General features: G+C 38.7%; 1 protein-coding gene across 2 annotated transcripts in view; it reads right to left on the bottom strand.

Annotated features, from left to right (window-relative positions):
- The window catches only part of DCTN4 (dynactin subunit 4), a 30,725-nt gene extending 7,813 nt beyond the window's left edge, over window positions 1–22,912 (bottom strand). The window contains exons 1-10 of one of the 2 annotated variants that reach the window (XM_007448040.1): window positions 22,769–22,903; window positions 20,251–20,321; window positions 17,877–18,055; window positions 12,277–12,320; window positions 10,054–10,161; window positions 8,852–8,872; window positions 8,391–8,464; window positions 8,045–8,157; window positions 7,613–7,722; window positions 2,495–2,568 (exon numbers count right to left, since the gene is read on the bottom strand). In XM_007448040.1, coding sequence (XP_007448102.1) covers window positions 2,495–2,568; window positions 7,613–7,722; window positions 8,045–8,157; window positions 8,391–8,464; window positions 8,852–8,872; window positions 10,054–10,161; window positions 12,277–12,320; window positions 17,877–18,055; window positions 20,251–20,321; window positions 22,769–22,903 — 929 coding nt within the window. Of the gene's footprint in view, window positions 1–2,494; window positions 2,569–7,612; window positions 7,723–8,044; window positions 8,158–8,390; window positions 8,465–8,851; window positions 8,873–10,053; window positions 10,162–12,276; window positions 12,321–17,876; window positions 18,056–20,250; window positions 20,322–22,768 lie in introns of both variants that reach the window. The other variant, XM_007448041.1, reaches the window with a different exon arrangement.
- Window positions 22,913–24,849: the final 1,937 nt, after the last annotated feature.

Raw genomic sequence — 24,849 nt, 5'->3', positions numbered from 1 at the left:
CCAAACTGGTAATGAATTCTTTCTGAAATCTTACGTATACCTCTAGTTTAGAGCCTATATATGTGTGTGCATCATGGCAGGTATCTCTACCTTATATATGTATTAGATATATTTTTTGAGATTTTTATTAATTCATTTCTGTAAATCTATAGGCAACTGTTTACAAGATCTGAGACTGATTTAATAATATATTATAGGGGTATAAAAACACTACCACATACTTACCACTTTTATATAGCACTTACTATGTGTAACATTTGAAGTATGTTACAAATATTAACTCATGTAATCTGCACTGCAACTGCGTAAAATAGATATTACTATTATCCCCATTATAAAGAGGAAGAAACTAGGCTTGGGAGAAGCAGCTTGCTGGTAAGCGGCCAGCATTCAAATCTAGGCAGTCTGGCTGCAGGGCCCTTGCTCTTAACCACTATGTTACACTACCTCTCTAAATAAGACAATAGAATTTTGTACTTATATGTGCTTGTTCTGGACTCAAAACCTCAAAACCCAGGTTCAAATTCCAGCTTAGTGTTTATATACCGAGATACTTCTTTGTAAAGAGCAGGGCAAGATATTTACCTCTTTGTGTCTCGGTTATAAACTGAGAACACTGAAAGTACCTTTATCTTGAGGTTACTGTGAAGAATAAATTAAATAATAGTGCAAAAAGTGCTTGGAACAAAGCATGCATAAATGTTATCGTGCATATATTAACATAAGACAAAATTTATTGCAGAAACACTACAAGTGGGCAGGGGCAGGAGTGCATCTTAGCATTAAGGTATTTTAGCTTCAGACTAGGTATTTTTCATGACGGTCATCAGGACTACCTGAGTAACTTGATACAAATTCAAGAGCCCCACTACCAAGGATTTGGATTTAGCTGGTCTGATGTGTGACCAGAACATATGTATTAAGATTCCCCGGTGACTCTGCCATGATGCCAGAAGAAAAGCACTTTTTTTCAAAGCAATCTTAAGAAACTGATGCAAAGCACATCCTGCCATTCAAGATTTCTGTAATGAGTGTAATTCTTAATTAAGAAAGGAACTCGTACCACACTTTACATGCCATTTTTGTAGTCCTAACCAGTCATGCATTACATAATAGTTGGGAAAACAGAACATACTGTACGGTGATTTACAGTTACAAAGCATTTGTGAACATATAGCTCATTTGATCCTTCTCAACAACCACAAGAGAGAGGTAGGACTGGTATTATGCCCATTTCAGAGATGAGGGAAATCAGTTTAGACAAATTCTCTAAGTGCCAGACCCATATCTGGCCCTCCTAAGTCATGAGACTAGCACTTCTCTGCCATTTTGACTGCCAATGATTTCTTTTTAATTGTTGCATAATATTCTACATGAGTGTATCTCAATTTAATCAGTTTTTTTTGGTTAATGGTTAATCAGTTTGACATTAAAATTGTTTCCAGCTTTTTGCCTTTAAAATGTTATAACACGCATCTTTATGTATTGGTCTGTATATATTGCTTTGTTTCTAGAGAATAGATTCCTGAGACAGCACTACCAGGTTAAAAGGTCTACGTCATTTTGTCTTGATATTCCAGGTCTCTCTCCAAAAAAACTCCAGCAATTCAGTCTACCAAGAATGTATGCAAGTATGTTTACCCACACGCTCACGAGCACTCAATACTACTTATTATTTAAAATTTTTCCTGTCAAGTCTCAGCATCTTTCCATATATTTACCGACCATTTGGAATTTCTCTTCTGTGAGCTACATGTTCAAATCCTTTGCCCTACCTCATCCCCCCGACCCCAACAAGCCCATTCCAGGGATATTCAACTTTTATTTATCATGGAGTAGCAAATATTCTTTCTTGCTCTACTGTCTCAGGACTTTGCTGTCAATTTTGGTTTTTACAACTCGTATCTTTCTGCTAAGGTCAAAGCTGGCTACTTTCCTTAGTGGCTTCTGGGCTTCCTGCCTTACTTGAGAAGGGCTCTCTCACCCTAAAATAGACAATAGTTTCCTAATTTTTCTTGTTTGATAGATGATTTTCACACACAAAATTCCCTTCTACTGACAAGTCTCTGTGAGTTAACGCTAATTTAATCACTTTTATCCCACTCAACAAAGCATTATCAGAATACAGTTAAACAGCATGAACATTGTTACAGGGATATTCTTCCATCTGCTATATTTTATTAATTTTTTTAAGAGATCATTCTCAAACGGAGGTACTTTATCATTTGTGATGAATGACTAGTGACTCTCCAACCAGCAACATACCACATTGCCACAGACCATACTATCACGTGCCCTGATATAACACCCTGGATTCTGTGTCTGTAAATCTGCTTTCAACTTCCTGGTATGTTTTTCAAAACCAAAACAGGAACAAAACAGCAAGAATATTCTGAAGTAGTTTCTCTTTCCTGTTTTAAGCCAAGAGTAAGCACATGTCACAGTGAAAAAACAAAAAAAACAGTAACCCAAAACACCAATCCCAAATACTCACACAGCAACCAGCTGGATTTTGAATTTGATAGATGTCGGATTAAATTCTGGCTTGCTCAGATTATGTTCACATTTCTAAAAACAAAAAAATATGTATCAGAGGAAAACAGGAACACACTCTGCTGATCCAGAGACCTGCCAAATCCAGAAGCACAGCATTTACTACAGTTTGGTTTTATTTTGCTGCAAGATCACAGATGTCTTGAAATAGAGTGTATACTACCCATAACCAAAATATACAAAAGATGTTTTGGACTTCTGGAAATAAGCAACCACACTATCAAACATGAATAACCTTGTAGTGCTTCAAAACTACTGAAATAATAACACAGACTTCTTATTAAGCATGAACGATGTGGATTTTTTCTGAGTTTTCCTCTTCCTTGTTTTGTTCTGTTTGTGTTTTTGCCCGTGCCTTGAGGCATGCGGGATCTTAGTTCCCTGACCAGGGATTGAACTCGTGCCCCTTGCAGTGGAAATGTGGAGTCTTAACGATCTGACCGCCAGGGAAGTCCCTTCCTTGTTCTCTTTTATATTATTATTAGTCCTTTTAAATTTCCTTTCTACTAGCCTAAAAGATATGCATTCTTGATTTAAGTGAATTTAAACATCACATCAACTTTACGAGGTAGGTGTAGGTACTATAATTATTATTGTCCCTATGTCACAGATGATAAAAATGGGACACAGGAAAGGTATATAATCTGTGCAAACTTCACAGAGCCAGTAAGACTTGGAGCTGGGATTTAAATCCAAGTGGTGTGATTCCAGATCTCATGCTTTAAAATACAGTAACAATTACTCGGTTACTTTCTTCAATGGGTTCCACATGCATCCGGTTAAAACATTTTTTTAATGGTATGAAAAAGAAACAGTGTAAAGATACCAGTTACCTGTCCCACTGTTCCTCTCCCCAGAGCCAACAAGCTTCTCATGTGTTTTCTCACAGACAGCTGATGCGCACAGAAGTATACACATACATCACCTTTCTTTTTCACAATAACACAAAAGAGAACATTTTATATCCTTCTGCCTTTTTCACTGAATCGATCTTGGAATGACATACCAGCACACACAGATGTACCTCTGTGTCCTACTGTAATGATTTCCATAACTTATGTAACCAGACCCAAATTGATAAATGTTTCCATGATTTTGCTACTACAAATAATGCAGCAATGAGTCATCTTGTATGCAAATCACTTCCCACACGTATAAATGTATCTGTAGGATAATTTCCTAAAAGTGGGTGCATGCATTTATTATTTTGATGGATATTGCCAAACTGCTAACTTTTGCCAATCTGATGATTATGAAATGGTTTCTCACTATAGTTTTAATGTACATTTCCCTGATTACTGTACATATTTGTGTATCTTTCCTATTTATTGGGTATTGGGATTTCCTCTGCCATAAATTGCAAGTTAGTACCTACTTGTTATTTTTATACCGGGTATCTTTTCCTTACTGATTTGCTATACTTCTTTACATATTCTGGATACTAATTCTTTGTCAATTATACACCTTACAAATTACTTTTCTCAGTCTATGGCCTACCTTTTCATTTCGATATGGGTTTTCTTTGGAATGGGGGTATAAATTTTACTTTTTTTTTTTTTAAGGTTTTTTGATTTTTTTTTTTTTTTTTTTTTAATGCGGTACGCGGGCCTCTCACTGTTGTGGCCTCTCCCGTTGTGGAGCACAGGCTCCAGACGCGCAGGCTCAGTGGCCGTGGCTCATGGGCCCAGCCGCTCCGCGGCATGTGGGATCCTCCTGGACCGGGGCACGAACCCGCGCCCCCTGCATCGGCAGGCGGACTCCCAACCACCGCGCCATCAGGGAAGCCCTAAATTTTACTTTTAATGTGTCAAATATATAACTTTTCCTTTATGGTTTGTCCTATTTTTGGACTACTCCCTTAACTAGAAGCCATAAAGAATATTCTCCCATATTTCCTTCTAGACATACTGGTCATCACATTTACTCTTTAAAGTTTCCAATGCTCCTGAAATTGACTTCTGTGTATGGTATGAGTTAGAGACCCAATTTTATTTTTTTTTCATAGAATCATTTGACCTAGGAAAATTTCAATAGTATTCTTTCCCCAGGGACCTGCAAGGCCATATTTAGTAAAATCAAGTTTCCTCACATGCATGAGTCTGTTTCTGCTTTCTCTATTCTGTTCCAACAGTCTATTAATCTAACATACACAAATATTTTTTATGTTTACATATATATTTATTTTCCCTCTTTTCCTATACAAAAAGTTATGTACCTGCTGCGCACCCTGCTTTTTGCATTTAGAAATACATCTCACATTAGTACATTCTGTTTTATAACTTTTTGGTACTCATTGTGTGGGTGTACCCTAACCTCTATATATTTTGGTTTGTAGAGGTGTACCTTCAGGGTAGACTCCTAGAAGTGAGATCGATGGGTCAATATGAAACTGATTTTTTGCCTGCTGGATCTGTCCATTTCTGAGAGACAGGTGTTGAAGACTCCAACTATGATGGTGCACTCACCTATTTCTCCTGCAGTTCTATCAGGTTTTGCCTCACACAGTTTGACACTCTATTGTTCAGCACATACACATTAAGAATTGTTACATCTTCTTGGAGAACTGACCCCTTTACCGTTATGTAATACCCTTCTTTATCCCTCATAACTGTCCTTACTTTGAAGTCTGTTCTATCTGAAATTAATATGGCTACTCGTGCTTCCTTTCAATTAGTATTGATATGGTATATTTTTCTCCATTTACTTATTTTTAAATTTTATTTTTTTATACAGCAGGTTCTTATTAGTCATCAATTTTATACACATCAGTGTATACATGTCAATCCCAGTAGCCCAATTTATCACACCACCATCCCCCCCACCCCTGCGGCTTTCCCCCTTGGTGTCCATACGTTTGTTTTCTACATCCGCGTCTCAACTTCTGCCCTGCAAACCAGTTCATCTGTACCATTTTTCTAGGCTCCACATACATGCGTTAATATATGACATTTGTTTTTCTCTTTCTGACTTACTTCACTCTGTATGACAGTCTCTAGATCCATCCACGTCTCCACGAACGACCCAATTTCCTTCCTTTTTATGGCTGAGTAATACTCCATTGTATATATGTACCACAACTTCTTTATCCATTCGCCTGTTGATGGGCATTTAGGTTGCTTCCATGACCTGGCTAGTGTAAATAGTGCTGCAATGAACATTGGGGTGCATGTGTCTTTTCGAATTATGGTTTTCCCTGGGTATATGCCCAGTAGTGGGATTGCTGGATCACACGGTAATTCTATTTTTAGTTTTTTAAGGAACTTCCCTACTGTTCTCCATAGTGGCTGTATCAATTTACATTGCCACCAACAGTGCAAGGGGGTTCCCTTTTCTCCACACCCTCTCCAGCATTTGTTGTTTGTAGATTTTCTGATGATGCCCATTCTAACTGGTGTGAGGTGATAGCTCATTGTAGCTTTGATTTGCATTTCTCTAATGATTAGTGATGTTGAGCAGCTTTTCATGTGCCTCTTGGCCATCTGTATGTCTTCTTTGGAGAAATGTCTATTTAGGTCTTCTGCCCATTTTTGGATTTCTCCATTTACTTTTAATCTATACATGTCTTTATATTTAAAGTGGGCTTTTCCTTTCTTTTTTTTTTTTAAATAAATTTATTTATTTATTTTTGGCTACCTTGGGTATTCGTTGCTGCGCGCGGGCTTTTCTCTAGTTGTGGCGAGCGGGTTTCTCATTGCGGTGGCTTCTCTTGTGGTGGAACACGGGCCCTAGGCCCGCGGGCTTCAGTAGTTGGGGCTCGTGGGCTCTAGAGCACAGGCTCAATAGTTGTGGCGCACGGGCTTAGTTGCTCCACGGCGTGTGGGATCTTCCCGGATCAGGGCTCGAACCCGTGTCCCCTGCACTAGCAGGCGGATTCTCAACCACTGTGCCACCAGGGAAGCCCCTTCCTTTCTAAGAAGGTTTTTCAATATAGAAATTTTTTAACATATGCAAAAATACAGAGTAGTAGCATAAATCCCTTGGTACCAGCCACCCAACTTCAACAATTAGCAACGTGTTAGCAACAATGGCCAATCCTGTTTCACCTAGACTCTTACCCACTCCCTATGCCTGACTATTTTGAAACAAATATCGGACATCATGTCATTTCATCCTTAAACATTTTGGTATGCAGCTCTAAAAGATAAAGATACTTAAAAAAAATAATAATACCATTATTATCCCTAAAAAAATGAATAATTCTTTTAATAGCATTAAAAAATCCAGTCAGTATTTAAATTTCCCCAAAGGTTTCACACATTTTTCTTTCCTCCCCTGCTCCTCCCCTGGTCCCTTTCTATCTTTCTATGCTGTGTTTGAATCAGGAATTAAAGTCTATACACTGCGTTTGGTTGATAGGCCTCTTCTAATCTAATGCTGTGTTATTTGATAACAGGAACTACTAGTCACATGTGATTATTTAAATGAATTTCATCTTAGAAAGATTCAGGCCCTCAGCTGCACTACCATATTTCAAGTTCTCAGTAGCCACAGGTGACTAGTGGCTAACATGCTGGACTATGCAGATAAAGAACATTTCCATCACCACAGAAAAGTTCTGTTGGATGGTACTGATCGCAAAGGTTTCCTTTCCATTTTTTTTTTCATACTTTGTTTTCTTTTACAATGTTTCTTTTATTTATTGAAGAAACCCTGCTGTTAGTTTCACAGATTCCCAGAGGCTTTCGCTGATTTTTCTTCTTTCTTGCTTTCTTTAAAATTGATTTTTTTTTATTAGTCCTTTTTTTCCCCTCTCTACTGGCCTAAACGCTTTACATTCTTTCACTATTCTTTTAGGGATTAGCAGTATGAACTTAACCTTCAAATACCCCAGCTTCCACATCCGTAAAACAAGGGTAACAACAGTACCTACCTCACTGAGTTAGGGGGATTAAGTTTATCTTGAAAGTTTTAAAATAGTGCCTGGACACTGGAACGGTTATCTACAAGCATTTTCTACATTTACTACATTCCAGAGGTTTTGATACTGACCAGATGCCAATCGTGTTTATTTTTGCTTTTCTCTCACACAAATGACAACTCTGCAGAAAGGAATACTTACTCGGCAGCGCAGGGACCGTTTGATCAGAAGATGCTTGTGACGAGGATAGAGCTGTGAAGCACAGATTGGCTGGAAGTCAGGCTGTAAGAGGCGCTGCTGAAGGGTGGTCACTAGCATGAAAGGCAGAAACCAAGCTTGGTTTACGGTGACTTGCTCAAAATCAGACGTATATGAGATAATTACACAAAATAACACTGCCTTTGTGAACAGTGCTCTTCAAAAAACTACAATATAGAAATTTGACAGATGTTTTAAAGTTCTTCAAATGATTACATCTATTTTATTTTCTACATGACTCATTTTAGTACTACCAACTATGCTATTAAAAATCTCAAATCAAAAAAAAAAAAAACTCAAATCACAAGGCATATAAGTAACAAAAAGAGAATTAGATGAAAAATAGAAACAAAGCAGAATCATGTATAAAATTACCCTCTGTTAAATTTACTGGTCTTGTATAATAGTCTTCAGGTAGAGGTTCCACTTCATCTACAGCCTGAGCTGGCTCAACCTTTATCTCTTTCTGGTCCTCTCCTTCTTTAAGGCTAAAAGATAAAAGCCATCATTTCTCAAGGGTCCACCTGAATATCTTCAAAGTCCATGATATCAATAAGTGAAGTATTCCTCTGCTGTAGAATATTCTTTCTGTTTAGGTTTTTCCTAAGTATGAGTATCTTCTTCCCCATTGGCAACTGTTATTAACTTTAAAACCACATTCCTTCAATGTTCATTTTGATATCAGCTTTTTCCCTCAAAGCCATTTAATGTCCAAACTTACGAAAGTCCAGCAAGGGTACTGATGGTTGTACCAGCTCGTGGTCGCTGAAGCCTGGTTCCGAGACCATATTTGTCCTAAACAGAGTTCGGAAATTCCTATTAGAAATTCTACTTTTAAATATCCTGCGTATCAAAATAAAGAATTTGGGGAGGGACAGCATGAGAAGCTCAGGGAAATAAGCCAAAAAAAAAAAGCTAATTTTAAAGCTTCTTTTAAAGAGAGTAATTGTAGCCCCACATCATCTTACTCTTAAAATAATAACAAAAGCACTAAACATGGAGATTGAAACTACATTAATGCAGTGAAAATGAGCAAAATGTGATAATCTAAGAATATCTAAGCTATGCCTTAGACCAGAACTATGTGGAGTATCTAAGACACAGGATGAACGTCTTCTTGGAACACCAGTGATCATCTGCTAACTTCTTCAGGGTTAGCAAGAATCATAAAAGAGAACTTACCACTACATGAATAGTATGTTGCTGTAGGCCCCAAAATAGCAGCAGGTTGCAACAGAGACAAAAAAATGCAGCATAAGATAGAAGCAAACTCATACAGCAGGCAGGTTATATGGGAAAGTTGGAAGAATAACACATTTAATTCAAATTCCTCTCCTAAATACACTAGTGCATATGCTGATTATACCACTGGATTGTTCAAAAAATTCACTGAGACTTCATAAAAGTGTCTGGCAAATATGGATGCTTTGCAAGTTTTAATGTCTTATTAAATTCTAAACTAGATATTTTTATATGAACCTTACCAATTCTTAGGGTTTTAATGCCTTAACTAATTCTCATGCAGAGGTAGTACAAGAAGTTAATTAACCTTTACAGGTCTCATTCCCTTCAGTGTAAAATGGGGATATACCACCTACTACACAGGATTGTTGTGAGGATTAAACAAAATAATATGTATAAAGTGCTTAGCACAGAGCTTGACACATCACTGCTATTCAATAAACATTATTTATTAAATGCCAACCTGCTTGGCTCCAAGCAAACACACAGAAAATAAACTGTTCTGTGAGAGCAAATAAAACTTGGGGGACAATAGCAAAAGCTCCAAATCCTAATTTCTTGCTTCTAATTGGTAGTTTACAAATGAGTAGAGAATGACTTTTGTAAATAATTCCTATCAAAAATTACACCTGCATATATCACTACTTATTTAACCACAAAAATGCTCTGTGTAAAAGTCAGGGTTTTTTATACTGGAGAAATATTGGAAGGGGCCAAAAAATTATGGTAACTAAAGCTGGGAAACCACTACTACCAGGATGCCAAAGGTGGGTGGGCTACCTAGGTAATACGGATAAAACCTACCACTCGCCCATATTCCCCTTTCTGTAATATCCAAAAGCTGTAAATGTGGGTGCCTACTAAACTAAACAGTAGCCACTTTAGGAATAATCAGAAGAGAAAGGGGTGTGATGGAGAAAGAAACACAAATGTACTTAAAACTCAAAGAACTCAAACAGACCTAATGATATGGCAAAAGCATAACCGCTGGACTTAGACACCTATCACCTGAGGAACCTTCTTCTGCTAGCCATCGTTCAGGAATCTAGCGACAATGGCCACTTTCTGAAATGTTCCCTGTTCTTATGCCACACCGGTCTTGATCCATGAATTGCAAACTCCTTTTTGTACCAATTTCTCACCGAAAAAGCCAAAGGCATATAGTTTCTACGCCGTGCCAGTTTCTTGCGATCCCGTTCAACCTTCTCCTTCTGAGCAAGCTGCTGGTAATATTCAATCAGCTTGTTCATCTGTAAGAAGTCAAAGACTCAGTATTCGTTTCACGAAAAAGCTAACAAGAAACTTACAAAATTAATCAACTCCGCTGACTAGACATATAACGAATAGACAAGACAAATTTATTAAGGTGGGCAAGTTTGCCCTCTTCTTCAAAGAGAATTTGTCTTCATTACATGATCTATTTTCAGAATTGGAATGGAACCTTCAAGTTCAACAACAGGAAGAAATGAGCAATGAAAAGGCTTGAAAATTTCATGTTCTCTTTTCACTGCTCTTTAACTTCATTGCTTACTTCCCCTCACAACTGCTCCTATTTTCTCTGCATGACCAGAGGACCACCTATTTCCAAGGATGTGACATTTCATACTTAATTTTCTCCCACTCTCCATCACATATTTTCATTTAAAAATATATTTTAATCATAAAAGCAATATATAACTGTGAAAAGTTCAAACAATATAGAAACAGAAAGAATAAAAAGTGAAACTTCTCTTTTATCTCTCATGCCCAAGTCCACCCTTCCCCTCCCCACAGGTATCCACCATTAGAGTTTAGATATCTTTCTTACACACTTACAGACACGGGTATGATATTATATACTGCATACATTAAAAAATGCATGTATAGACATACCGCTTTTATATGTGTAAAATAAATACAGCTCTTTTTATTTTTCATATAAGGGGAAAACACTTACTATTTTAAAACTTTTTCACTGTAAGTGCCATGAACTTTCCATTCAGTACAAATACATCTACCTCATTTTTTTTAACGGCTGCATCTTATTAAATGGTACAGATGTCCTAAAGGTATTTAACCATTTGCTCTGAGAGCACTTTAATGGTCTCCTGGTACCCACTCTTGTCCTCTCAATTCGGCAGTAATTATTTTTTAGAAACACCAACCTGATCCTGTCAGCTGTTTTGCTTTAAAGGCTTCTCAGACTCCTTAACTTGGTCCACATCGTTCTGCACAGTCTGACCCCAAATCCTTTTCTCCATTCACCTACTGCTATGCTCCACTCTGGCATACTCGCCTTCTTGTCTATAACTTGCTTTGCTCCTTCCACGTACAAGCTCTTTGCCTATGCTTTCCTCCGCCCTGAATTCTTTCCCTTCTCTGCCTGTCATCCTCAGATCCTAGCGCAATCCTCAGATGTGGACCTACCTAGTTGAAATTCCCCCTAATAAATGCCCACATGCACAATTTCTCCTCCTTCATATTACCCTGAGTTTTTCCTTTATCTGGGGATTATTTAATTGATTTTTGTTTTCCCATTAGACTTAAGCTCTATGAGGGTAAGGACCATGTATTCCTATTGTTCAGCACAATCCCTGACACACAGTATGCAGCACATGCTTGATAAATGTTTGATAAATGAATATACATATTTTTGTGCATAAGTACAAGTATTTCTGTAGGTCAGAGTCCAGGAAGTAGATACTGCTGAGAGACCAATAAATCTGTACTAATTTACACTAACAATAGTATATGTGAAAAGGTCAAATTCCATACACTCCCATCCAAGATATTTTCAGTATTTCTAATCTTTGCTGATGTCATAAGTGAATCATTATAAATTATTATTTAATTTGCAGTCTGTACAACTTCATTTCGATAGCATTTTATCATCTTTCTAATATTCTACTTCCAGGGGCAACAAAATCAGTTCTAATGTATACTGCAGAGATCAATTCACTGTGATCTATTAAAGGATGTCTAAATCATGATTCTATAAGCAAACACTACTGAGTCCAAGGGCATCTTCCAAATTAGTGGTGTTTCCAAGAGTTAAAATGTTTATATGTGGATGATATTTCTGAGAACAAACGGACCCTTAACACAGTTGGTGCGTACGTGGAAAACGGAAATGTATCATTTCCCTTTTCCAATTCACAACCTGAGCACAGAACTAAAACTACACCTAGGTTTCTCTATTAACTTAAGTTAGACTGGAAAAAACTGCCACTGTGATTTAATGTCTTACAACGAGAAGCACTTTCTAAGTGTAAAAAACACCAAAATACACATCATAGATTTATAAGCATATGCCATATACACTAATAAAATGGTCTTTTTCTTCATCTTTTCTCATTTCATCCTCTCTCTGATGACCCTTTACTTACCCGTTGCGTGTGAGGATTTTCAGGTTCCTGCCAACCACCACTAGCTGCAAAATAAAGGAATATTAAACAAGACTTACGTAATTTGATAATTTTATTTCCACAAAAACAGGTCATCTGCAGGCCACAAAATAAAGCTTAAAAACATAAAATCACACAATTTCCAAGAAAGAGTCCTAGAAATTATACAGACTGAAGGGCTCAGAATGAAATTTTTTCTTTAAATATAATGATGGTGATAATAATAACCACCATTAGGACCACAACTACAACTAACACATGTATAACTTCTGTGCCAGGTATTTGAAATGTATCACACTTCATTTTATTCTCATAATAACCCTCTGAGGATTTCCCTCGTGGCTCAGTGTTTAAGAATCCACCTGCCAATGCAGGGGACACGGGTTCAAGCCCTGATCCGGGAAGATCCCACATGCCGCGGAGCAACTAAGCCCTTGTGCCACAACCACTGAGCCTGCGCTCGAGAGCCTGCAAGCCACAACTACTGAGCCTGCGTGCTGCAACTACTGAAGCCACGCGCCTAGAGCCTGTGCTCCACGACAAGAGAAGCCACCACAATGAGAAGCCCGCGCATCGCAACGAAGAGTAGCCCCTGCTCACCGCGACTACAGAAAGCCCCGTGCGCACAGCAACAAAGACCCAACGCAGCCAAAAATAAATAAATAAATAAATAAATAAATAAATTCATTAAAAAAAATAATAACCCTCTGTGGTAGGGACTCTCATTATTAGCCTTATTTTACAAATGAGGAAACTGAGGCTCAGAGAATGAAATAACTTGCCCAAAGTCATAGAGACAGTAAGCAGTAAAGCCAGGATTCAAACTCAGGCAGTCTGACTCCAGAGAACTTGCCCGTATCTGCAACACTGGGCAATTTCTGTGTTCTACGACCTCAGTTTAGAGAAGAGTTTCTTACATAAGAGACAAAAGCACAAATCATAAGGGAAAAGTTTATTCCAGAAAGCTGAAAGTACAAACATAATGAATACTTTCAACAAATGGTGCTGTAACAATTTACAAAAAATTAGCCTTGACCCTTACCTCACACCATTTACAAAATTTACCCTGAAATGGTAATAAACTTATGTGTAAGAGCTGAAACTATAATATTTCTAGAAGAAAACAGAAGTGAAAATCTTAGCGACCTTGGGTTAGGCTAAAGTTTCTTTACTAGAACACAAAAGGCACAACTATAAAATAAAAAATTGATAAACCGAACCTCATCAAAATTAGAAACCTGTAGGGCTTCCGTGGTGGCGCAGTGGTTAAGAATCCGCCTGCCAATACAGGGGACATGGGTTTGAGCCCTGGTCCGGGAAGATCCCGCATGCCAAGGAGCAACTAAGCCCATGCGCCACAACTACTGAGCCTGCGCTCTAGAGCCCATGAGCCACAACTACTGAGCCCACACGCCTAGAGTCTGTGCTCTGCAATGAGAAGCCACCACAATGAGAAGCCCACGCACCACAATGAAGAGTAGCCCCCGCTCACCGCACCTCGCCCAAGTGCAGGAACAAAGACCCAATGCAGCCAAAAATAAAGTAAAAATAAAAATAAATTAGAAACTTGTGCTCTTCAAAAGACACAGTTGAGGGCTTCCCTGGTGGCACAGTGGTTGAGAGTCCACCTACCGATGCAGGGAACACGGGTTCGTGCCCCGGTCCGGGAAGATCCCACATGCCGCAGAGCGGCTGGGCCCGTGAGCCATGGCCACTAAGCCTGCGCGTCCGGAGCCTGTGCTCCGCAACGGGAGAGGCCACAACAGTGAGAGGCCCACGTACCGCAAAAAAAAAAAAGACATAGTTGAGAAAATAAAAAGGCAAGCCGCAGACTGGGAGAAAATATTTGCAAAATATATATTCAACAAAGGACCTGTTTCTACAATACAGAACTCTCACAACTCGATAAAAAGATTAAAACTCAGTTTAAAAATAGGCAAAAGATTTGTACAAACACTTCACCAAAGAAAATACATAGATGGCAAACAAGCACATTAAGAAAATGCAAATTAAAACCACAATGAGGTATCACTACCCACTCACTAGAATGGCTAAGATGAAAAAAGAAAAACAATACTAATAGTTGATGAGGAACTGGAACTCTCCTACACTGCTGGTGAGGACCCAAAATAGTACAGCCACTGTGGAAAATAGTTTGGCAGTTTTCAGTCAAGGAAAACATACACTTAACCCTATGACTCAGCAATTCCATTCCTAGGTATATACTCAAGAAAAATGAAAATACATATTCACACTAAGATTTCTAGGCAAATGTTCATAGCCAGCTTTATTCATATGAGCCCTAAACTGCAAAAAATTCAATGTCCATTAACTGGAGAATGAATAAACAAATTATGGTATATCCATACAACAGAAGACAACTCAAAAATAAAAAGCAAAAACACGAACGAACCTCATAAGCATTATGCTAAGTGAAAGAAGACAGACACAACAGACTAAACTACTCCAATTATATAAACTTCTAGAAGAGGCACAATTACAGTGAAAGAAAGAAATCAGTGGTAGTCAGGGGCCAGGAGGTGGGGGGGAAGGAAGTGACTACAAAGGGGCATGAGACAACTTTGTGGGGTAACGGAAATGTTCTATGATTGTGGAGGTGGCTACATGGCTATACACATTTGTCAAAAATCAAAGCATTTTACACTTAAAATTGGTGAGCTTCATTATATGTAAATTATATCTCAATAAAGCTAACCAAAAAAAGGGGGGGGGGCAACTGTAACGAGATACCATTTCACAACCATCAGTTTGGAAAAACTTGAAAGAAGTCCAACAAGGCTAAGAGCTGCCGGAGATCTGGAGCAATGGGCAGTCTACTCATATTATTAGTGGGAGCAAAAATTGGTAAACCATTTTGGAGAGCTAAACATGTACACATCTTAAAACCACCAATTTTACTTTGTTACGCTCTTGTGACAGGAAACACACACAAGAATGTTTCTAACAGCACTGTTGTCAGAACCAAAAGGCAGAAGAAGGCAGATGCAGTGTGGGGGAGGCTATACAGTGGGCTTACACTGTTTTGGTTATGTTTAATTTCTTAAGCTGGGTGATAAGTTCATGAAAGTGTATTATTTGTATAATTAAAAATAACTTTTTTCCCAAATAAAAAGGATTCCTGTTGAAGGTGACACTATAGCCCCTTGCAAGAAAAGGCAGCAATAACATCCTTAAGTACAATATTTATATTTTAAAAGTTGCCTTAAGGCAATTATGAAAAATAATTATGTGAAAGAAATGTTTTAGTAATATTTTAGAAAATCTGAATGTTTTACCTAATTGCATTTTTAGAACTGGTGATTTATTCTAAATATAAATTTGAGAGACATTAAAAAGTTTCTGCACGTTACTGACACAATGGCTTACTTACAAATAAACAAACAGTTCTAACTAAAGTGGTTTCAGGGCTTCTCAGACACCAGTGACATCATGGAAGAAATGAAATTACCTGTACTCCTTAAGAACTCCTAGTATTCAACTGTCACTGTCAAGATACCCTAGAGGAGCTAGATTTCTAGAAACAAGCACAGCCTTTAAATTCTGAAAAACAAATTCTCCAATTCTAATAGCTTACAGTCCAAAAAGTATTAAAAAAGCACTTACAGAGTAACAAACTGAGAAATCTATCTGGATTTCTAGGTTTCCCTTCTTTAACTTGATAAAAAAAACCAAAATACTAACATGGAAAAAATACACTTTAACTCACTCAAGCAACCACTTTGAGGTTGTTTTTTACATATAACATAAATTCATAAACAAATTCAAACAATTTACTTGCTACACTGACATTAAAACACACACACACACAAATATTTACTGACAATCTAAGAAGATACTACAGAAACTTTCCAATATAAATCACAGTTCAGGAAATGCCTACCCACCAATGAGCATTTTTAAGGGACTTGTTTAGTTAGCTTTTTGTTTTTGAAGAGTATTTTATCAACATAATGTATGAAGTTAGAAAAACAACCAAGAGCTCAAGCATTCTAAACCAAAGGGTGAACTCAAGAGAACCAAGGATTAAGTTTTAAGAATAGAGTTGAATCTAAAGGAACTTCACCCATATTTACTTCCAAGCTATGTAAGAATCTGCAGAAAACTTATAGCTGAAGTCCATCTTCATTTTAGTTATGTCAAATAACATAATGAGTTTTTAGTTGGCTTCCTCATGTAAATAGTAAGTTGATTTCTTTTTTTTTTGCGGTACGCGGGCCTCTCACTGTTGCGGCCTCTCCCGTTGCGGAGCACAAGCTCCGAACGTGCAGGCTCAGCGGCCATGGCTCACGGGCCCAGCCACTCCATGGCATGTGGGATTTTCCCGGACCGGGGCATGAACCCGTGTCCTCTGCATCGGCAGGTGGACTCTCAACCACTGCGCCACCAGGGAAGCCCCAGTAAGTTGATATTTTTAATGGAAATGTAAAAATGGGAATTTTTAACAAATCTAAAAAGTTTTCACAAAATTAAACAAACGAAATTTCAGAAAGAAAAAAGACAATGGGGAGTTAGCAGTGCTGCTGTTTATATAAAAAATAAACAGCAACTCAAGATTTTGAACTGATTGTAATAAAGAGTGTTTCTACTCTCTGATATTAACCATGGAGTACGGGATATGAAAAAAAAAGGAAGTTTCCTAATGAAGGAAAATGCAACCTCTGCTTTGAAATGCTCAAATGATGGAAAGGTAATTTAATACCTTAGGTTTTCTTTAGGTCCAAACATACATAACTTTCCTGTTTCACTTATGATACATATAGATGTATCTTTGAGCATGTGTTTGAATGCTCCAGGATAGATACTTGGACATGTAATTTCTGGGTAAAAGAATAGAAGCAATTTGAAATTTTAATAAATGTTGTCAAACTGCTCATCTCTAAAATGGCAGCAGACAAAAGAACTATCTTCCCATATTCTTGTCATACTACCAGATCTTTAAAATTTTGCCAAATCAATGGACGAAGTTTTAATTTGCATTTTCATGATTACTAGCAAAACTGAACTTATCTTTTTGTATATTTATTGACTTAAAAAACACCACCTCACCAAGTTGTGTGCAAGAAAAAAAATCCAATGATTTGTGCACACTTTGGTTATTGACCATCTTTATTTCCATTTCTGAGAGCTGCAGTTCATATCCTCTGACAATTTCTTTCTTTCTATTGGGTAGCTTTCTGATTTCTAAGGGTTCCTTATTTTTGGTTATTTATCTTTACTGTTATATATGATCCAAGCTTTGTGACTTTTACCTTATAGGTTTGTTCATGGTGTGTTCCACCATCAGGAGCATTAATTTTTTATGAAGAACATTAATCTTTTGATTCTAAAAAAGTATCAGATTTATAAATGCTATTTTACCAACTTTAAGAAAATGAAATAGTTTACCAAGTCTCAGATGAAACGTCACGGTCCATGTGAGAATGTGGGAACATAGAAGATTTAATGACAAAATACTCTGAATTTATCGCCTACCTTCCAACAGGTAACAGAAATCATGATTTGTGTGCAATTATAGCACTGCCGATTTCACAAGATCTCATGTTGAAGTCTGCCTCACTCACCCACAGATTTGTCTGCCATGCCCACATCTCTAGATGTCCAGCGACAAAATCCACAGGCCAGATAATAGGCTTTCTTCACCGTGGTCTTGGCTGGGTCATCTGGAAGCTGTGTGGAAATGCTTGTTGCCCGAGTGGAGAGGGTGTGCATACAGCCAGGACAGTCAAAGCAGTTGGCGCATCTAGGACACGACAAACAATCATTGATTCATTCAACAAATATTTACCGAGCACCTACTATGTGCCAGACATTGTTCTACAAGTTAGGAATTCAAGAGAGAACTATAAGGGAAGGGTGGCTCTCAAGCAAAAAGAAATTAAAAAGTACTCTGAAGAGGTTCCTACAAACTTCATTTTAAAATTTCAAAAGTATTACGATAATTATTTTTAAAACTGCAATCATCATCAAAGTTCCTGAAGAGTTACAGCATGACCCAATCCTACTCCAGAGAGGGAATCACGGTTAACAGTCTGGAGTTAACTTTTAGACTCTTTTACAGACCACAAAGATTTCTGTGGGACAGAGAAATGTCACAGCTTATGGCTTTAGAGAGAACAGACCAATTGCACAATGGAAAACTGAGAGGCAACAATACAATAAGCTGTGAAACTGGGTTTGGAAAATAACTGCTTGTTTGCTGTGCCAGAGAGCTGAAACAGATACCAAATAATGTTACCAAGATGAAATGTTTCAGAAGTGGGGCATTTTCAGGGTTTTCTGCTCTCTTTAGGCATTACTCTTCCTAGTGAAACACTCAACATTCCCCTACAGTCCCCCCCATGCCTTGTTATTCTTAACTTTCCCACCATCTGAAATTATCAAGATTTCACCTCCAGTCCTGGACTTGTTCTGACGTTCCATTCCATAACTCCAATTTTCTGTGATATTTTGCTACTAGGTAATATCCTCAAATAAGGATAGTAATAGTACCCACCTCACAGGGATATTCTGAGGATTACATGATAAAATTTAATGTATGGAAAGCATACAAAACTGATTTATAAGGAGCTATTTCTCTGGGACAGGAAAGACAAAACAGTGGTTCGTATCCATGGAGGTACAGAGGTGTGACTGGTTACAAAGGACTTCCACACCATGCTAAAAACCAAAATGGCACCAGTAGCAGTGAGTACCAGATCTTGGTTTCTAATACCAATCTTGGTTTTTAATACTACCCAGATCTTGGTTTGCAATACCAATCTTGAATAAAAGGTACCAGGGCTCCTTGGAGAAATGGCTAATTCTAGGACTGGAGCAGAAAATATAGAGGATGAGCCTGGAGTAAGTAAGAAAGTTCTCGAACAACTGAATAACACTTCCCTCCTCCTCACTGCCATATAATGACGGGGGTATGCCAAAGGGAGAAGGAAGTCTACTAAAAGAGGTCCCAATGGCCAAAGCCAGAACAATCTGAATTTAAAAAAAACAACAAAAAAAAAGGAGTACTGGATTATAACCTAAAGTATAAAATAAATATTCACAAGCTCATACTGCTTGAAGTAAATGACTAAATAAATAAAAAGGGGAGAAGAGAAAAATCTTCCATACAAAAGAATTCCAAGTAATACATGGAGATAGCCTTCATGGAAGGGGATCATAACTCCCCACCATTTAAGTGTGGGCTATAATAGTGCATTTCTTTCCAAAGAGTACAATACGGAAAAGGAGAAGAAAACAAAAAGAGTAACTTTACATCAGAGAAACCTGACAAACACTAGCTCAAGCCAGGTAATCAAAGTTAACATCAACAGTGATGTCATGGTGGTGGTATATACCTTTGATACGATGTGATGAGAGATGCACTTTACCTGTGTGGTTCTCCTCCCCACAACACATTCCCCCAGCTGATGAGAAAAACATAAGACAACTTCCAATTGAGGGACATTCTATAAAATATCTTACCAGTACTCCTCAAAACTAAGGAAAGTCTAAGAAAATATCACAGCAAGAGGAGCCTAAAGAGACATGACTATTAAATATAATGTGGGTATCCTAAATAGGATCCTAGAACAGAAAAAGGAGATTAGGGGGAAATTGAGGAAATCTCAATAAAATATAGAGTTCATTTAATAATAATGTTACCAATAATGTTCGTTAGTTGACACAAATATACCATACTAACATACGACATTTACAATAGGGGAGACTGGGTAAGGAGTAAACAGAATTTTCTGTATCATATTCACAGTAATTCTTAAGTCTAAAACTGTTCTAAAATACAACTTATTTTTTTTAAATGAAAGTTTCACCTTTGGCATAAATGATGCTAAAAAAAGAAAAACAGCTTGTTAAAAATGAGAGTTAATTCCATGTGCTTTTTTACCAGCTATTAAAGAAATAGCTGGGGAAAATAGAAAAAATTGATCCCAGTCTTACCTATTCTTTTTTAGTTTGGCTTCAGCCGATGGCATATTTTCTAAACAACTGGGACAATAATGGGAGTCCACCTAGAAAGAAACGAGAAATCAAAAAATCGGAGGAAAAGACATTTAGCTTGGCTTGTATATATGCCTATGCCAATTAGTGAAATTTAAATTCCATTATTCTGCAGCAGAGGTGAGAGACCATTGACCTGGCAAAGAACCTGGACTGTTTTCAGCATCGGGTTTATTCTTCAATCACCTGTTGTTTTCTTAACCTCTGGATTTCCTGAAATTCTTCTATTTTTCCTTTCTGATCTTTCCTATTCCCTTTCATCAGGGTTTTATGTATTAGACGTGTTAAAACATGTTTATGTAAAAGATCTCTATGATAATCTAAATAGATTAATAAATAAAATAACCCAATTTATGAGGCTGTGATCAAATATCCTTCTATCTAGTCTAGCTTTGTGTGACTGCAATAACTTGACCACACAAACTGTTAAGAGATTTTTAAAGTTTTCCCATTACTGAGGTATTACATGTTCACTGAAGAAAAGCATACATTAACATTTACAAAGTCAGCTGTAGCCAACCAATTAGAGATTTTTAAATGACAAATTAAACTACTAAGTTAACAACATAGTCTTATTGTATTTAATGCAAAAACATAGTACAAAATTAAATTCATTGTATTTTTTTAAGGACTAAATATTTTCTTTAATGTAGTAGATCCTATTTGATAATTCTAGTCACCTGCAGATGGACAGATTCACTTGAACATAAATACTATGACAGAAACTGTTTTCTTTTTTCATCATCTGCTTATAAACAGAACCACCTTTGAAAAGATAAAGTTACTGCTCAAATAAGTCTCCAGGAACACAAAATATAATACTGTTAACTTATATTTGCACTTACTCATCATAAAGGCAAAATATAATTTATTCCTCCCTGTCCCCTTTCCAAATTATGCTCATCCCTTCATGTGCAGCTCCAATCCCAGGCTTGTCATTAGAAATTTATGGACTGCTTCAGCCCTCACTAGCATCATCCTTCCCCAAACCCTAATGGCCTCCATTTCACAGGTGCACACCAGTCCGTAAAAGATTCAGTCACAGACTGAATGTCCTAGCTGAAGAGATCCTTACAGATTATGGAGACTCAGCTCCCTAATGATCACCAAATGAGAATCTAATCCAATAAATTGTAGAGGTGGAGCTGGGACAGCATCCTAAAGAGAAAGGACCTGCCAAAGAATAAGCATACAAAGTGCTAATGGAGATGGAGAAAAAAAAATCATGTATATAATACAGCATTGATTTTTCTCTTGTGTTATTTAACTGCTTTCTCTGACTATTCTTAACAGCATGAAAAATATTCCCAATAAAATAATAATTATTCATAATGTGTAAAATGGCTTATAGTATAGGACATATTCTCATATGCATTTTTAACCGTCCAGGGATCCTCACTGAAGTCCTCTGAATCAGGCTGTTTGGTTTCAAATCTTGCTGCCCCCTCCCACCCACAAATTTTTGGCTGTGTGACCCAGCGCAAAACATTATGTGCCTCTTTCTTTAACTGTAAAGTGGTTTTTAAAAAAGGGTATCCATTCTAGTTTGTAGGATGATTAAAGATTATGTAAAGCACATGGCATACAGAAAGTACTGAATAAGCATTAACTATGTATTATTACTAATCAGCTTTTCCTTCACGAGACTGCAAGTTACTCAACAGCAAGATTTATGTCTTAACGCGTCTTTTAATCCGCAGAGCCTATTGAATGAACAACATGTTCCAAGTGCTGCAGAAGTTCTGGGGTTTTGTTATTTGGTGATTTTTTTTTCCGGGGGTCTTTTACATTATGAGCAATCCCACCTCCAACGCCCACTTGCGCCAATGAAGGTCAGAAATGTACCCTCAGGAGAAGCGCCATGAATATAACACTTTGAGCTTCTTAAACGACAGACCCGATTGTAAGCGCTTTTCACTCAGTTCACCCCATCCCAACCTCTTATCTGCTGCAGGCCTTGGGCTGGGTCAGGAAACAGAACAAGGCAGTTGGAAGAGGGCCCAGTTTCTGCCCAAGCAGGGGCAGAACTTCCATGATGGGAGGGGCTTGGATGAGAATGCCCGCGGACCTCCCCACTCCCTCAATCAATGCTGGAAAGACGATATCTCGCCCCTCAAGTGGCCTGAACTAAGCATCCCCATACCTTTTCTCCCCCTGACCCACCCAATAAGCAGCACCCCCCACCCCCGCAGGAGATGGCCAGGGTCCCCAAAGCCAAGTTTGTCCCAGAGGGCGCTCTAGAACAGAAGGGCCGCTCAGCCCCACCCAAGGCCGCTCCTCCTTTCCAAGTGACAAATTACGTACGTATAAGCAAATTAAATCACAGGCAAATCTGAGTGACGGAAGGCAGAGCCAATCAGCATGCTAGGAAAATTACCACCCACTGGTCGCGGTGACTAGGAGGAACCGCCTCCCCCCTCCCCCAACACACACACTCTTCATGGGACGATTGCATTACCTCGTGAGACACACATTCCAGCGACCGCAGCTCGCTACAATAGCGGCAGAAGTAAAGCTGCGAGAGCGGGGCCCGAACCTTCTTTTCTCCCTGGACTACGTAGAGAACCCGCTCCGATTGCAGCAACGACGCCATCTTTAGGGGGAGGAGCCAACGACGCTCTCGTCCGTCGCGTCACGTGACTCGAGAGCGAGCGTTTCCCTGGCTTCCCTCCCTACGTCTTTCAACGTAGACTTTGACGTAAGGTTTCCGAGCTAGAGGGGCTTTACGCCGGACGAAAGTCAAAGTGCGCATGCTCATCTGGGGTTCCGGGTTTTCACCCCGCCTCCACCTTACCCCACCAGCATTTTTGAGAGCGTCAGCCGTCTGGGCTGGGCTTAGGCTTTTTTTTGCTGAGTACGGAGTTACAGAACAAATCCAGACAGACTCAGTGCGCTCCTTTCCTTTGTTTCTAACAGAAAGGAAGGCTGCTGTTCTGTTTTATTTAACACTGCCTCTACCGCCCTCACCTTCCAGACAAACATCCGGAAGTTAGCGAGGATCTCTGAGACAGAGTTTCATGGGAACTGGAAAACTAAGAGTCCACACCAGCACTTTCTTCTGACAGTCTTGTTACTGACCTATAGGAAACTTTCACGGACTTTATCTCGTTTGAAGTTTCTTAGATTGAGCTCCTCCACGCAGAAGCCATATCTCATTCATTTTCAGGTTTCGCATATTTAGCGTTAGGACTAAGTCTATACTGTGGGTGTTCAATAAATATTGCTTAGTGAAGGAGTGGAATCAATGAATGAACAATGTTGCTAGGTGTCGTTTACATTTTTCTAGTGCATAAACTAAAGCTTAGACATGTAAAATAACCACTTAGAGCTGGGCTGGCAGAGACTGGAGCCCATGTTACCTGCCACCAGTTCAGTGCTTTTTCCTTTGTACTAGTGTTGTATTATTACCTATCTGATATTAGAGTTGGTGATTGAGAAGAAATAGAACTGAATAGTAATATTAGTTGACGTTTATTGAGCACTCACTGAATGCAGAACACTGTGTCAAAACTACACATACATTGTCTCATTTAATTTTCACCAGAACTTCAAAAGGCAGGTACTATCATTGTCTCTATTTTACAGTGCAGGAAACGGAGATCGGGGTGCCCTTCTCTTCTCCCAAGAAAGCCTGGCCATCTCAACTGGGGCAGACTGAGATTCCTCTGCTCTGTGACTGGTAGTCAGCAGTAGCAGAATCCCCAATGTGTAGGTAGGGACCAGCCTGGGCCCTGGGCAGCAGCAAGGCACAGGCACTGGCACTGCAGACGGGCACTGGGAGCAGAGGGAGAAAGTGAGTCATAGGAGGATACCTGGCTTGGTTTCTGAGGCTCCCAGGGCCAGCCTGCTTCAGTGGTGCTGGCAGGTTTTACCAAAACAGACAACAGCCACGGGTTGGAGTCTGCTGACGCCTGCTCTAGCCTCCTGGGTGGACTGGATACCTTAGAATTATCATATACTAGAAAGATCCTAGTTCAATACTTGTATTTTTCAAATCGAGAAAATGAGGTCCTGAGTGTCAACGTGTCCCAGGAACATGCCCCAGGTTTTCTCACTCCTGGTACTGTATTCTGTTTTCTAATTCCATAAATGCAGTTCCCTGCACACTACAGCAGTTCATTCATATTCATAGCAGAGTAAGAAACCAGTTGTTCTTCCAGCAACACTTAAAAAGAGAAGAAAGCAAATGCAAGGGAAAGTGGAACATTAATTGATGGCCTACTCATTTTTGCCCTGGAACTTTGCTGGAATTGCATCATTCCCATTATGGGCACATGAGTTTCACACCTCTAGAATGCTGTCTGCTTGACTTCAACAGTAATTTCCCAAGCATACCTCAAACCTAACCAAGGCTTGTTCCCACCCCCACCCCTTCTCTGCTTAGTAGACTAACTGGAAGCTAATGCTAATTCTGTGGCACCATGGAACACTTCCTCTGTGTTCTGCTGAGGATGCAGGAAGGTGAGATGGGCATCCTCTTTCGGCTGGAGGATGCACAGGGTGACTTCAGGTTAACCACTGCCGCTATTACTCAGTTGC

The sequence above is a fragment of the Lipotes vexillifer genome, unplaced genomic scaffold, assembly GCF_000442215.2.
Source record: "Lipotes vexillifer unplaced genomic scaffold, Lipotes_vexillifer_v1.1 scaffold121, whole genome shotgun sequence".
Classification (NCBI taxonomy): domain Eukaryota; kingdom Metazoa; phylum Chordata; class Mammalia; order Artiodactyla; family Lipotidae; genus Lipotes; species Lipotes vexillifer.
Note: the sequence above shows the minus strand (reverse complement) of the source record. Positions and strands in the feature narration are given on the sequence as shown.